At 41.0% G+C, this 15,573-nt stretch overlaps 2 protein-coding genes across 2 annotated transcripts; both read right to left on the bottom strand.

Moving 5' to 3' along the window:
- Positions 1–5,340: 5,340 nt before the first annotated feature.
- LOC113021471 (ferritin, middle subunit-like) lies at positions 5,341–7,237 on the bottom strand. The gene is made up of 4 exons (XM_026166191.2): positions 6,720–7,237; positions 6,159–6,305; positions 5,856–5,981; positions 5,341–5,751 (listed from the first exon to the last, which is right to left on the bottom strand). Exons 1-4 carry the CDS (start codon positions 6,819–6,821, stop codon positions 5,596–5,598), a joined length of 531 nt encoding a protein of 176 aa, XP_026021976.1. The 5' UTR covers positions 6,822–7,237; the 3' UTR covers positions 5,341–5,595.
- A 5,882-nt stretch (positions 7,238–13,119) lies between these two features.
- fthl27 (ferritin, heavy polypeptide-like 27) lies at positions 13,120–14,854 on the bottom strand. Its single transcript, XM_026166189.2, has 4 exons — positions 14,499–14,854; positions 13,938–14,084; positions 13,635–13,760; positions 13,120–13,530 (listed from the first exon to the last, which is right to left on the bottom strand). The coding sequence occupies exons 1-4, from the start codon at positions 14,598–14,600 to the stop codon at positions 13,375–13,377; spliced, it is 531 nt and encodes a 176-aa protein (XP_026021974.1). The 5' UTR covers positions 14,601–14,854; the 3' UTR covers positions 13,120–13,374.
- Between the last annotated feature and the right edge of the window lie 719 nt (positions 14,855–15,573).

Genomic DNA, 15,573 nt, shown 5'->3' with positions numbered 1-15,573 from the left:
TCTACAAATAACTTGCAGTATACCCAGGAAGCAATAGAAGAAACATTTAAGAAATATTACGAAAACTTGTATAAACAACCATGTTCCTCAAATAAAGATGAGAAAACTGCTTTTCTTAACTTCCTAGACTTACCACGTATTGGTACGCAGCAAAACAGCAAACTGACTGCCCCCATCAGTCATGAAGAAATATCTAGAGCAATTTCCAGTCTGAAAGCTAATAAATCACCGGGGGCCGATGGGTTCCCCTCAGAGTGGTACAAGAACTTTAAGGAGGAGTTGATACCAATGCTTCAATCATCATTCAATCATACCCTTGCGGAGGGTGTAACACCTCCCTCATGGAGAGAGGCGATTATCTCAGTAATCCCTAAAGAGGGAAAAGACACCGAATATTGTAACAACTACAGACCCATATCGGTTCTTAATGTGGACTACAAAATATACACATCTATAATCGCTAAGCGATATGGAGCAATTATGACAGACTTAATTAATGAAGACCAAACTGGCTTTATCTCAGGACGTAGAACTCAAGATAGTATAAGAAGGACCCTCCAAATAGTTAACTCGATACAAACAAAAAAGGGCAGTGCGGCCCTAGTAAGCCTGGATGCAGAGAAGGCTTTCGACAGTGTAGATTGGAACTTCCTATATGCCGTGCTTGAAAGGTTTGGTTTTAATGACGGTGCTGTGATGTGTATCAAATCTATTTACCAATCTCCTACAGCTCGAATTAGAATCAATGGCAGCCTAACGGAGCAAATCTCTCTCGAGAGGGGTACCCGTCAGGGTTGTTGCCTCTCACCTCTTCTCTTCACTCTATATATTGAACCCCTGGCACAGGCCATCCGACAAAGTGAGGAGGTGAGAGGAATAAGTATTAAAGGGGAAGACCACATCATCAGCTTATTTGCAGATGATATCATACTCTACCTAGAAAATCCAAACCAAACTTTAATTCCAATGTTTAATGTAATTAATATCTTTGCTGAACATTCGGGGTACAAAATTAAAGTGACCAAAACTCAGATACTGGCTTTCAACTATTTGCCATCTGAAGAGGTTAAAAATAAGTTTAGACTGAACTGGACTGCAAAACAAATGAAATACTTGGGTGTAACCGTGACTAAACAATTGAGTGACCTTTTTAAAACAAATTATGATAGGCTGACCACTCAGATTAAACACGATCTAAACCGATGGTCAACTCTTACACTGGACTTTAGTGCAAGAATCACAACAATAAAAATGAGTGTCCTCCCACGGTTATTGTACCTTTTCCAATCTCTGCCAGTTAAGATCCCAGTGGAAAAATTCAAGGACTGGGATAGGCTCATCTCTAGATTTGTATGGAATGGTAAAAGGCCTAGAATAAAATACACAACATTACAACTATCTAGGAAGCAAGGTGGTGTGGGACTCCCTAATCTAAAAGATTACTATCATGCGGCCCAAACCAGACCGGCGATAAAGTGGTGTGATCAGAACTTTAATGCTAAATGGAAAGATATTGAAATAAAAGTACGGGATGTCCCAGTCCAGACTTTTCTTGGAAATGAGCAACTTAAGAAAACCTTACAGCATTTCCTTGATCCTATAACATCCCACACTCTAGAGATATGGTTTGGCCTAGTTAAACAAAGTAAGTTGGAAAGGGAGGTTAAGATGTTAAACTGGGCTGCCTATGTTGTTGGTGATATACTAAGTGCTCACGACCCAGGATTCAGGAAGTGGGAACAAAAAGGAATAACAGCGATTTGTACAGTAATGAAAGATGGCCATTTGATGAGTTTTCAAGATTTAAAAGATCGGTATAGTTTAGAGAAAACCAATTTTTACCGGTACCTGCAACTCAGAGACTACTTTTCAAAGGAAATACGAAGTTCGCGTACGTCTTATGGCATCCTGAATTGTATAATTAAATCATACAGGGGCCTCCAATTCAAGGAGATTTCTGTACTATATAAAAATCTAAGAGAGAACACGGCAACATCAACTGAATACATAAAAAAGAAATGGGAGCAGGAAATAAAAACTGATATCTCAACTGAGGAATGATTAGATATGTGTGAAACCCAGAACACAACGACTAACTCAAGATGCTGGAGAGAATTTGGGTGGAAACACCTTACTCGATTCTTTATTACACCAAAAATCAAAAGTAAACAGACTCAAGACAGTTTGCCATGCTGGAGAAGATGTGGTAACATGGAAGCACATCATACGCACGTGTTTTGGGAGTGCCTGAAACTGCATAATTTTTGGAAGAACGTGAGTCTTGTAATAGGCAATATCTTGGGCTACCAATTACCACACAATTTTAAAACTGTATATCTTGGGAATATTAGAGAGTATGTTCTGTACGACGACTTGTATTTGACAAAAATCCTATTGATAGCTGCAAAGAAAGCTATAACAAGAAACTGGTACAAACTGGATCCGCCTTCATCAAAAGACTGGTTAAATATTGTTGGAGAAATCTATGCAATGGAAAAAATGACTTACATTCTCAGATTAAAGGAAGATATTTTCGTTGCTAAGTGGGAGAAGTGGACATTGTATGGCACCAAGGAAAATTAATGAACGAACAAAACATTTAAGGTCTATGACTCTGTATATCTATTGATGCATGCCTGTATAAAAGTACATATATAAGCTGGAGTATGTATGCTGCTGAGCAAAGGCAGGCATGCATACGGTAGTTGATTAGAATTGGCACCCACACCTTTTGTTCGCTTTAGTTCTGTTTTGTTTTGACTGTGTGCTTGCATGGTTATTTCTCCTGTAATGCAAAACATGTCTATGTTTAAACTGTGACAAAACTATCAATAAAAATTACAGTGTCAAAAAAAAAAAAGAGTTAACTAAATACAGTACTATAATGTACTTAAGTAGAAGTATAAAGTACTATAAATTAAATAAAAAAATAAAGTACATGTGCTTCCATGTTTGGAAAAGATACATAAGTACACTAACAGTAAACTTAATTACATGTCAGTTTTCAATGTAATTTAATTCATAAGTAAATTTGTAAAATGTTCGCATCAGGTCAAATTTCATTTGACCTGATGCGAACATTTGTGCTGGGTATGAACTTTCCGCACATTTCCTCAGTGATTAATTATAAATAAACCATTAATGTACTCAAAATTATTGCCTTGTTTTCATGATGGGTTTTTCTGTTTCTGCTTTTTTTTCCATTGTATGTTCCAACACTGCCAACCCAGCAGAAACCTCTGTTTCCATATGAGACAGCTTTTTTTCACTTAGGTCTTATAACTACATGTTATCATCCTGCATGAGGATTTGTGAATGTTAGTAAAACGTTATCACAGTATAGACAACAATCTCATAGCTTAGTATTCTGTGAAAGGACATCACAGAGGTCAAGATAAGAAAGACGAGCTAAAGACAGATCCAGAGTCAGTTTCCTGTCAACACTGACCTAAAAACTATAAGATGTCCAATCCAATCCATCTTTATTTATAAAGCACTTTCTGGGGTGGCTGTAGCTCAGGTGGCAGAGCAGGTCAGCCACTAACCAGAAGGTCGGTGGTTTGATCCCAGGCTGCCTCCTGGCTGCATGCCAAATATCCTTGGGCAAGATACCCATGTTTGCCTACTGGTGGTGGTCAGAGGGCCCGGTGGCGCCAGTGTCCGGCAGCCTCGCCTCTGTCAGTGCGCCCCAGGGCAGCTGTGGCTACAACGTAGCTGCCATCACGAGTCTTATCTCTAAAGGCAGATCGTTCACAGTTTTGGATCTGCTACAGGAAAAGCACGATCTCCTCGAGGTTTATGCTCAGTCCTGGGTACATTCAGGAGCAGCTGATCAGCTGACTTGAGAGAGCAGGTGAGTGTATAAGGCTGTAGCAGCTAAGAGAGATAAGATGGGGCTAGGCCATGGAGGGCTTTAAAAGCAAATAAAAGAATTTTTAAATGAATCCTAAAATGAATGGGCAGCCAGTGAAGTGAAGCTAAAATAGGGCAAATGTATTCAAACTTTCAAGTGCCAGATAAAAGACGAGCTGCAGCATTTTGCACCCTCTGCAAACGAGTAATGTATGAATCACTGATCCCTATATAAAGTGCATTACAGTAATCCAGCTGAGTGCTAACATAGACGTGGATCACTGTCTCAAAGTGCTGCTGTGACAGCTGCCTGAGCTGCAAGAAGCTTGATTTTACAACTGCCTTAATCTGTCACGTTCAGAGTCCACTTTCAGCCCCAGGTTTGTGACAGTTGGCTTATTATACTGGGCCAAGGTATCTAAATACACGTTGGAGGTCAAAAACCAAAAACATTCACCTCAGTTTTCTAGTCATTAAATCTGAAAAAGTTAAGAGTTAAGCTTTAATGTCATCAAGACTCTGAAATAATGGCTGTATGGAATATGTGCCTTTTGTCTTTAACTTTATTAGTAATTAACATCGTTTCACATGTGTGGTTCTTGTAAATGTTGAAGCTACAATTAAATTATAATTTCCCACAAGGGACTCAAGAACCTATGGAAGCCCGTTTCCGCCACTAAAAAAAAAAAAAAAAAAAAAAAAAAAAAAAAAGGATCCATAACTCAAAATTTCGAGTTATTTTCTCGAAATTTCGACATATTAACTCAAAATTTTGAGAAAAGCAACTCGAAATTTCGAGTTAGTGCTGCCAATCAGTAATCTACGTGAATGACGTCATTTCCTTGTTACCCGGAAGCTGAAGCCCTCAGCTACAAATGCTACAGCTAAGCTACCGGTATTACATCCAGTCGTGAATGCACAGATTGCTGAGTGTTTTCAGCCTGGCTTCACAAATGATGAAATCCCTGTGTTATTAGCCGAATCACATGGTGTTACTATCAGCAAACATACTTTAATTTGTTGGGATCCGTTTGAGTGCGCGGTCCTGCGCCATATGCTTCCGGGTAACAAGAAAGCGACCTCATTCACGTATATTTTTGATTGGCAGAGCTAACTTGAAATTTCGAGTTATTTCTCGAAATTTCGAGAAAATAACTAATTTCGAGTTATGGATACTAGCTTTTTTTTTTTTTTAGTGGCGGAAACAGGCTTCCATAAGAACCTGAAGCAATCTGGGTGTTATGAAAGAGGCATTTTGGTTCAACAACCTCACAGGATTTTTCCTCTTACACTTCCTGGCAGGGTAGAGAAATCCTGTAAGAGTTTCTGAAATAGTTGGACCAGCCTATCTGACACCAAACTCCTTCTGAAGCCATTTGAACTGAAACACTATACTTAAATGCATTGTCTGTTGAATAGGCATACATCTGACAGAGCAGTTGATCTAAACTATAATAAAATGAGTCACAGATGCAGACAGACCAAAGATCCAGCTCAAAAGGTTTATTCAGATGAACAGATCAGAAACATTTCCAAATGTCAGACAGTTTAGAAGCAGAGCCATACCCTGATAACATCCATCGCTCCATGTGACATTTCACACAAACACCACAACATACAAGAACTGATGCCAGCTTTAAAGTGAGGAAATCAGGAAAGAAATCAGCTGGAGCAGAAGTGAGTTTACTTCAAAGCCTGTGTTGTTAACATGCTGACTCCAGGCTCACTTCTACGTCTCAGCATTTAGCTCTTGTCACCCAGAGTGTGCTTGTCAAACAGGTACTCTGCCATCTTGTTGTTGTGGGCATCCATGCGGGTGAGGTTAGTGATGTGGTCACCCAGCTTCTTGATGGACTTCACCTGCTCATCCAGGTAGTGGCTCTCCAGGAAGTCACACAGCTGGGAAAACAAACTACAGTTAACATTTGATGATTTGTCAAACATACACAGCATCAACTAGTTCAGTCTTTAACCCCAAACTCTTCCCTCCAACTCCCACTTACATGAGGGTCATTATGCTGAGAAGCCAGCTTGTGCAGGTCCAGCAGAGCCTGGTTGACATTCTTCTCCAGCTGCAGAGCACACTGCATGGCCTCCAGCCCGCTGCCCCACTCATCACGCTCTGGTTTCTGCACAACAAACAATTCTGTTAGAGACTGAACACTTGTTTTAAGCTCTGTGTACACATTACACACTAACGCTAACAACAAGAGAACAAGTGTCATAACACTGCTCATTAATCCCAGTTTCTGTGTTAGAGACACAGTCAGGTATGTCACAGCAGGACTGGTTCAGTTTGTACACACCTTGATGTCCTGGAGTAAGACGCGACCTCCTCTCTTGTTCTGGAAGGACAGCAGCTTGTCAGCGTGCTCCCTCTCCTCATGGCTGTTCTCCTTGAAGAAGTGGGAGAAGCCTGGCAGGGCCACATCATCACGGTCAAAGTAGAAGGCCTGACAAATCAGACACAGGTTATTAGTACACAGCACCAATTCTTCTGCAAATACAGCATCGTGACAAACAGTTATGGAGACAGACATGATTCATGATGGACAGTTCAGCTGGTTTAGACCGAGGTAACTGCTGAACTCGAGACTAAAGAAAAGCCAAACGAAGCACGACGCAGCATTTGGGTTTTTCGGTGATGTGTTTGGGGTGAAAATACACTCCGCATCTGGCAACCTGCCCAACTGTGATAAACAACCAACAAACGAGCTGCGACTGAAATCATGCATTACTGAAATTAGCAACAACATACCGGACTTTACATTTAACGACTCTACTCCGTTCTCTTTGTCTAGCATTAAGCTAATATAGCTTGAGACTAAGGTTATTACAGACATCAGCATCACATGACGTGTTCTCACCATAGAAGTGTAGGTGTAAGACGCAAACAGCTCCATGTTCACCATCCGGTTGATGGCGGCCTCGCAGTCGCGGTGGTAGTTCTGGCGCACTTGGGACTCCATTTCGGCTGGCGTTTCTTGTGCTTTTTATTAACAAAAACGGTGCAAAAATAAAGCTTCACGTCGACTTTATGTGTAGTGTTCAAGTAGAAAAGGATTTTTCTTCCGAAGTGCAGAGTAGCTGAAATACAAAGCGGGACGAAGTCAAGAAGTTCCGTTCAAACACTGTTGAAGCAAAAACTCCTCAAAGATTTCTCCCCTGGTGTGAAACGGCACACTCGCGGGTCCCTGTATTTATACTCCACCGGAAGTGCTCGTGCAAGATGTGACGTATGTTTCCACCAATCACTGAGCCGGGGCGTCTGTACCAGCTGTGACTCACAGGATGAAGTTGCATTTTTTTCTCCTCCTGATTCGTAGAAAACTCATCATCCACTTTAATGTTTAATGTGACCTGCTGGGAGATAGTCACGTGCAATGACAAAGCATTTTCCGTAGTTCAACAGGTAACAAGCAACATATATAAGATATATAAAGATTTTCTCAAAAAACATGTAGACGTCCTGATGGACATGAGAGCCGATATGCACACGCACATGGTATGAATGTATTTGTTTAATACTGTTTAAAAATACTGTTTAAAACGTTTATTCCAAACCTTGCTTCCAATGTGCCAGACCGTCCGCTAATTTTTAAATAGCAGTACTTTCCTAGCCTTTTCAAGGGCTTTTAAGCTCTAAGTTTTAATATGGAGATTGGTGGCTTTTTTACTCATTTTCATTCCTGCAATGATTCATGCATAAAAAAAAAAGGAACAAAACTCAAGTGATGAATCAGTCGTGTCTACTCCTAACAGAGAACTTAGCAAAGAACCTATTTTAAATTATAGCTTTTGGCACTTTGTTACTAGCTGTGTATAACAAAGGACATAATTTATTTCAATTTCTTTAGTTGAATCTACCACCAGTCCTGAAGATAACAGATTAACAGACATAAACAGACATTTTCTCCCCCATCAACATCTATCTTCCGGTACCACGTTACTAGGCTGCCTATTTAAGCGGCTCTTACTCAGTACCTGTGTGGTACCATTACCACAGATCACACGTCCAAAAGACCTCAGCAACTACAAGCTAGTAGCACTGACCTCACATCTGAAGAAGACCCTCGACAGGCTAGTACTGAAGCATCTTCAGCCCCGGTTAGGTCTCCATTGAATCAACTGCAAAAGCCTATCAGTCTAGCATTGGGGTGGATGATGTCATCATCTACCTCCTGCACCGAGATCGTGCTACCTGAAGAAGCCTGGAAGCACAGTTAGGCTAATGTTCTTTCTCTAGTTTCTCCAGTGCTAACCCCATCCAACCTGGACTTGTGAGGGACAAGCAGTCAGGGGTGGACTACTACCTGTCCCAATAGATATTGGACTATCGCACTGGCTACCCACAGTATGTGAGGATGCAAGGCTGTGTTTCTGACAGGCTGGTCTTCAGTACAGGGCCCTATAAAGAACTGTGCTAGCACTATTCCCGTTCACTCTCTACACTGCAGACAGTTACCAACCTAGACTGTCATCTGCAAGAGTTTCCTGATGACTCTGCCATAGTTGGCCTTATTAAAAGTGAGGATGACTCAGAATAAAGACAGTGGACTCAGGAGTTTGTGGACTAGTGCCAGCAGAACCATCTCCAGTTCAACATGGGAAAACCAGGAGCTGGTGGTGAATTTCCACAGGGGCAGACCCACCACACCAACACCAGTGAACATCTAGGGAACTGAGACCCTGAGTCCCTCACCCAGTGGTTTTGGAGAGCTTGCCAAAGTGATAGAATTATGATCCCTCTTAGCCATGGACTGACCTCCCCAAAGCTCGACCTTAACATTACTGAAGCAGTGTAAGAGTACAGAACAAAAAGAGGCCAACAAAGAAGAGCTTTGCACGTTCTTTAAGAAGAAGCCTGGAGAACTATTCCTAAAAACTGCATAGAGAAATGACAAGAATGCTATCTACGAGAGTTCAGCCTGTGGTATATAGAATATGTAGGATAAAGGTTTTCATACCAAAGTATTGACTTTAAAGCTCGGTAAAAATGTGAAAACTAGATTTTCATGTATGTATGCAGATGTTCCAGTACATCTTTGAACGTCCTTTTTTGTGGCAAAATATAAAGGACAGGTGCTTCAGGACGGCATATTCAGGACTTTACTGTGCTGTATAAAAGTTAGATTATTTGAGTTAACGCTGGCCTAGTACATAAAACCTGCACAAACTGAAGCTGATTCAGCTGATGTAACACATGACATCCAAAAACTGCTGATAATGGTGCTTACAACCAAAGTGTTTTTTATTGCATTGCTCAACACCACAGTGCTGTTGACAGGAATTTCTCAGGCTAAAGTATTACTACTGCTGAGTGAAAACAACCTAAGAAATGTATTTTTATATACTTTTATATCAGCCTATTTATGTAAAAGTAGCTTTTTCAATGAAACCTTCAAGAATATCATCGCAGCAGAGGTATGTAACACACATTTGAAGATTATTCAGTGTGCTGCAGTCTCACATACTTAATTCATCCATTCTCTTCTGCTTATCCTTTTTCATGGTTGCCTAGGACGGGCTTTTTCAGAGCCTATCCCAGGTGTCCCAAGAGGCAGGCTACACCCTGGACAGGTCGCTACTCTGTCGCAGGGCTAACACATAGACACAGACAACCATTCACACTCGCATTCAATTTAGAGTTTCGAACGAACCTATCCCCGCTAACTACATGTCTTTGGACTGTGGGAGGAAGCCGGAGTACCCGGACAGAACCCACGCAAACACACGGAGAACATGCAAACTCCACACAGAAAGACCCTGGCCTGATGTCAGAATTGAACTCAGGACCTTGTTGCTTTGAGGCAGCCATCGTGACACCGTGCTGCCCTACCCCTGGATTTACTTACTTTAGTTGATCTGTACCAGGAACCCAAGAACTTCTTATTTGAGTTCTTTTTTCCTCTTGTTTCTGTACCAGCCAATCACCATCTCACTCAAGAAGGCATACTCATCTTAGACTATTTATTATCTTTATGCGCATTAGTATGTAAGCCTTTTGGCTTAACATGGCATTTCACACACAGTGGGAGTCATGCTTTCAGGTCCACAATGAATGACCGTCTTCATGTCTGCGGACGACAAAACAGACGTGGAGACGGTCATTCATTGAGGACCTGAAAGTGGTCGATCTTTCATGGGACGAGGCTGAAGATGTGGCTGCAAATCGAGCTCGTTGATGATCCCTTGCCGCCCAATGCGCCATCTGGCGCAGGAGGAACCAAGTCTAAGTAAAGGGAGTCATGCAGACCAACAAGGCTCATCTTTAAAATATGTCTCAGAACAGGTTCGTTCTAAAACACACCAAAGGTATTCCAACAATTTTTTAGCATAGCTGCAAGAGTTTGAAACCAGATAATATCACTATGTAACACATTCCTCAATCAAGGAAGCAGCACTTGTTTTCCATAGAAATCAGTTGTACTAAAAATATCACAGAATGAACTGAAAGTGTCAGAGCTATAAGTATGATGTGATGTTTCTGAGATATTATTACTGCTGCATTATGTGTATGTTGCATTTTATGTCTTAAGTGGACCTTCTTTTAAAAGTGTTTTTAACTATTTTATTTAATAACGGGCAGTTTGACCAACAGCGATACATCATAGTCATCATATTCATCCAGTTTGTAGCACTACTGTCCAGTCAGGATCGGATAACCATAAGAGGCGTTTTCCATGAGCTCAGAAAAAAACTTTAAAAATCTTTATATGTTTTAAGAAAAGGGAAATGTTCATTCTATAAAGAAAAACACAAATCAAGTAATTTCATCAGAAAATTTTAAATCATCACAAGTAGAAAAATGTGGTTTTCATTAGACAGCAGGGGTAAGAAAATAGTAAAAGAGTTAACTAAATACAGTACTATAATGTACTTAAGTAGAAGTATAAAGTACTATAAATTAAATAAAAAAATTAAGTACACGTGCTTCCATGTTTGGAAAAGATACATAAGTACACTAACAGTAAACTTAATTACATGTCAGTTTTCAATGTAATTTAATTCATAAGTAAATTTGTAAAATGTTCGCATCAGGTCAAATTTCATTTGACCTGATGCAAACATTTGTGCTGGGTATGAACTTTCCGCACATTTCCTCAGTGATTAATTATAAATAAACCATTAATGTACTCAAAATTATTGCCTTGTTTTCATGATGGGTTTTTCTGTTTCTGCTTTTTTTTCCATTGTATGTTCCAACACTGCCAACCCAGCAGAAACCTCTGTTTCCATATGAGACAGCTTTTTTTCACTTAGGTCTTATAACTACATGTTATCATCCTGCATGAGGATTTGTGAATGTTAGTAAAACGTTATCACAGTATAGACAACAATCTCATAGCTTAGTATTCTGTGAAAGGACATCACAGAGGTCAAGATAAGAAAGACGAGCTAAAGACAGATCCAGAGTCAGTTTCCTGTCAACACTGACCTAAAAACTATAAGATGTCCAATCCAATCCATCTTTATTTATAAAGCACTTTCTGGGGTGGCTGTAGCTCAGGTGGCAGAGCAGGTCAGCCACTAACCAGAAGGTCGGTGGTTTGATCCCAGGCTGCCTCCTGGCTGCATGCCAAATATCCTTGGGCAAGATACCCATGTTTGCCTACTGGTGGTGGTCAGAGGGCCCGGTGGCGCCAGTGTCCGGCAGCCTTGCCTCTGTCAGTGCGCCCCAGGGCAGCTGTGGCTACAACGTAGCTGCCATCACGAGTCTTATCTCTAAAGGCAGATCGTTCACAGTTTTGGATCTGCTACAGGAAAAGCACGATCTCCTCGAGGTTTATGCTCAGTCCTGGGTACATTCAGGAGCAGCTGATCAGCTGACTTGAGAGAGCAGGTGAGTGTATAAGGCTGTAGCAGCTAAGAGAGATAAGATGGGGCTAGGCCATGGAGGGCTTTAAAAGCAAATAAAAGAATTTTTAAATGAATCCTAAAATGAATGGGCAGCCAGTGAAGTGAAGCTAAAATAGGGCAAATGTATTCAAACTTTCAAGTGCCAGATAAAAGACGAGCTGCAGCATTTTGCACCCTCTGCAAACGAGTAATGTATGAATCACTGATCCCTATATAAAGTGCATTACAGTAATCCAGCTGAGTGCTAACATAGACGTGGATCACTGTCTCAAAGTGCTGCTGTGACAGCTGCCTGAGCTGCAAGAAGCTTGATTTTACAACTGCCTTAATCTGTCACGTTCAGAGTCCACTTTCAGCCCCAGGTTTGTGACAGTTGGCTTATTATACTGGGCCAAGGTATCTAAATACACGTTGGAGGTCAAAAACCAAAAACATTCACCTCAGTTTTCTAGTCATTAAATCTGAAAAAGTTAAGAGTTAAGCTTTAATGTCATCAAGACTCTGAAATAATGGCTGTATGGAATATGTGCCTTTTGTCTTTAACTTTATTAGTAATTAACATCGTTTCACATGTGTGGTTCTTGTAAATGTTGAAGCTACAATTAAATTATAATTTCCCACAAGGGACTCAAGAACCTATGGAAGCCCGTTTCCGCCACTAAAAAAAAAAAAAAAAAAAAAAAAAAAAAGAAAAGGATCCATAACTCAAAATTTCGAGTTAGTGCTGCCAATCAGTAATCTACGTGAATGACGTCATTTCCTTGTTACCCGGAAGCTGAAGCCCTCAGCTACAAATGCTACAGCTAAGCTACCGGTATTACATCCAGTCGTGAATGCACAGATTGCTGAGTGTTTTCAGCCTGGCTTCACAAATGATGAAATCCCTGTGTTATTAGCCGAATCACATGGTGTTACTATCAGCAAACATACTTTAATTTGTTGGGATCCGTTTGAGTGCGCGGTCCTGCGCCATATGCTTCCGGGTAACAAGAAAGCGACCTCATTCACGTATATTTTTGATTGGCAGAGCTAACTCGAAATTTCGAGTTATATTTCTCGAAATTTCGAGAAAATAACTAATTTCGAGTTATGGATACTAGCTTTTTTTTTTTTAGTGGCGGAAACAGGCTTCCATAAGAACCTGAAGCAATCTGGGTGTTATGAAAGAGGCATTTTGGTTCAACAACCTCACAGGATTTTTCCTCTTACACTTCCTGGCAGGGTAGAGAAATCCTGTAAGAGTTTCTGAAATAGTTGGACCAGCCTATCTGACACCAAACTCCTTCTGAAGCCATTTGAACTGAAACACTATACTTAAATGCATTGTCTGTTGAATAGGCATACATCTGACAGAGCAGTTGATCTAAACTATAATAAAATGAGTCACAGATGCAGACAGACCAAAGATCCAGCTCAAAAGGTTTATTCAGATGAACAGATCAGAAACATTTCCAAATGTCAGACAGCTTAGAAGCAGAGCCATACCCTGATAACATCCATCGCTCCATGTGACATTTCACACAAACACCACAACATACAAGAACTGATGCCAGCTTTAAAGTGAGGAAATCAGGAAAGAAATCAGCTGGAGCAGAAGTGAGTTTACTTCAAAGCCTGTGTTGTTAACATGCTGACTCCAGGCTCACTTCTACGTCTCAGCATTTAGCTCTTGTCACCCAGAGTGTGCTTGTCAAACAGGTACTCTGCCATCTTGTTGTTGTGGGCATCCATGCGGGTGAGGTTAGTGATGTGGTCACCCAGCTTCTTGATGGACTTCACCTGCTCATCCAGGTAGTGGCTCTCCAGGAAGTCACACAGCTGGGAAAACAAACTACAGTTAACATTTGATGATTTGTCAAACATACACAGCATCAACTAGTTCAGTCTTTAACCCCAAACTCTTCCCTCCAACTCCCACTTACATGAGGGTCATTATGCTGAGAAGCCAGCTTGTGCAGGTCCAGCAGAGCCTGGTTGACATTCTTCTCCAGCTGCAGAGCACACTGCATGGCCTCCAGCCCGCTGCCCCACTCATCACGCTCTGGTTTCTGCACAACAAACAATTCTGTTAGAGACTGAACACTTGTTTTAAGCTCTGTATACACATTACACACTAACGCTAACAACAAGAGAACAAGTGTCATAACACTGCTCATTAATCCCAGTTTCTGTGTTAGAGACACAGTCAGGTATGTCACAGCAGGACTGGTTCAGTTTGTACACACCTTGATATCCTGGAGTAAGACACGACCTCCTCTCTTGTTCTGGAAGGACAGCAGCTTGTCAGCGTGCTCCCTCTCCTCATGGCTGTTCTCCTTGAAGAAGTGGGAGAAGCCTGGCAGGGCCACATCATCACGGTCAAAGTAGAAGGCCTGACAAATCAGACACAGGTTATTAGTACACAGCACCAATTCTTCTGCAAATACAGCATCGTGACAAACAGTTATGGAGACAGACATGATTCATGATGGACAGTTCAGCCGGTTTAGACCGAGGTAACTGCTGAAATAGAGACTAAAGAAAAGCCAAACGAAGCACGACGCAGCATTTGGGTTTTTCGGTGATGTGTTTGGGGTGAAAATACACTCCGCATCTGGCAACCTGCCCAACTGTGATAAACAACCAACAAACGAGCTGCGACTGAAATCATGCATTACTGAAATTAGCAACAACATACCGGACTTTACATTTAACGACTCTACTCCGTTCTCTTTGTCTAGCATTAAGCTAATATAGCTTGAGACTAAGGTTATTACAGACATCAGCATCACATGACGTGTTCTCACCATAGAAGTGTAGGTGTAAGACGCAAACAGCTCCATGTTCACCATCCGGTTGATGGCGGCCTCGCAGTCGCGGTGGTAGTTCTGGCGCACTTGGGACTCCATTTCGGCTGGCGTTTCTTGTGCTTTTTATTAACAAAAACGGTGCAAAAATAAAGCTTCACGTCGACTTTATGTGTAGTGTTCAAGTAGAAAAGGATTTTTCTTCCGAAGTGCAGAGTAGCTGAAATACAAAGCGGGACGAAGTCAAGAAGTTCCGTTCAAACACTGTTGAAGCAAAAACTCCTCAAAGATTTCTCCCCTGGTGAATACAGGGACACTCGCGGGTCCCTGTATTTATACTCCACGGAGGAGCTCGTGACAGATGTGACGTATGTTTCCACCAATCACTGAGCCGGGGTGTCTGTACCAGCTGTGACTCACAGGATGAAGTTGCATTTTTTTCTCCTCCTGATTCGTAGAAATCTCATCATCCACTTTAATGTTTAATGTGACCTGCTGGGAGATAGTCACGTGCAATGACAAAGCATTTTCCGTAGTTCAACAGGAAATAAGCAACATATATAAGATATTTAACGATAAATCTCAAAACGCGTAAAATCGCTTCTTTGTTTAATACGTACAATGCTGTGCAAAAGTCTTGAGCCAAAGCTGATATTTCTTTTTCAAGTAGCCAGACCTCAATAATTCCCAGTTCTGAAGGGCGTTTGAAGTTTTTATCTGGACAAGTTTTTTAAACAAATGTTTTTTGCTTGTTTAATAAAGGGACTTAAGACTGATCTTTGAAACATTCAAGCCAAAAAGGCACAAAACCCAAAGGTTGACCCAATTGTGTCGATATATAACAGAAAACTTTTTAAATTGCATCTTTAGGCGCTTTGTTACTTGCAGCCTGTCAATAAAACACATACTGTGTTTTCACTTCTTTTGTTGAATCAGTGAAAAATTCCAAAAACAACCTGTTTAGACGGGCATTTGTTCTAACCAACAAGTACAAAAGAAGAACACTTTTGCATATTATTGTAGTTAATGGTTACATAAAAGCAGCATAAACTGAGGCAGAGTTACGCCATAAATC

This window comes from Astatotilapia calliptera, chromosome 4, assembly GCF_964374335.1.
Source record: "Astatotilapia calliptera chromosome 4, fAstCal68.1, whole genome shotgun sequence".
Lineage (NCBI taxonomy): Eukaryota > Metazoa > Chordata > Actinopteri > Cichliformes > Cichlidae > Astatotilapia > Astatotilapia calliptera.
This window is presented reverse-complemented; position numbering and strand designations above follow the sequence as displayed.

Excerpts from the sequence above, each read along its gene's own strand:
- fthl27 (XM_026166189.2), bottom strand. The coding sequence starts at position 14,600 with ATGGAGTCCCAAGTGCGCCAGAACTACCACCGCGACTGCGAGGCCGCC. Across the intron at positions 14,085-14,498 it reads CTTACACCTACACTTCTATG|GCCTTCTACTTTGACCGTGA; the intron begins GTGAGAACACGT and ends CTGATTTGTCAG. Across the intron at positions 13,531-13,634 it reads CTCAGCATAATGACCCTCAT|CTGTGTGACTTCCTGGAGAG; the intron begins GTAAGTGGGAGT and ends TTGTTTTCCCAG.
- LOC113021471 (XM_026166191.2), bottom strand. The coding sequence starts at position 6,821 with ATGGAGTCCCAAGTGCGCCAGAACTACCACCGCGACTGCGAGGCCGCC. Across the intron at positions 5,982-6,158 it reads TCTTACTCCAGGACATCAAG|AAACCAGAGCGTGATGAGTG; the intron begins GTGTGTACAAAC and ends TTTGTTGTGCAG. Across the intron at positions 5,752-5,855 it reads CTCAGCATAATGACCCTCAT|CTGTGTGACTTCCTGGAGAG; the intron begins GTAAGTGGGAGT and ends TTGTTTTCCCAG.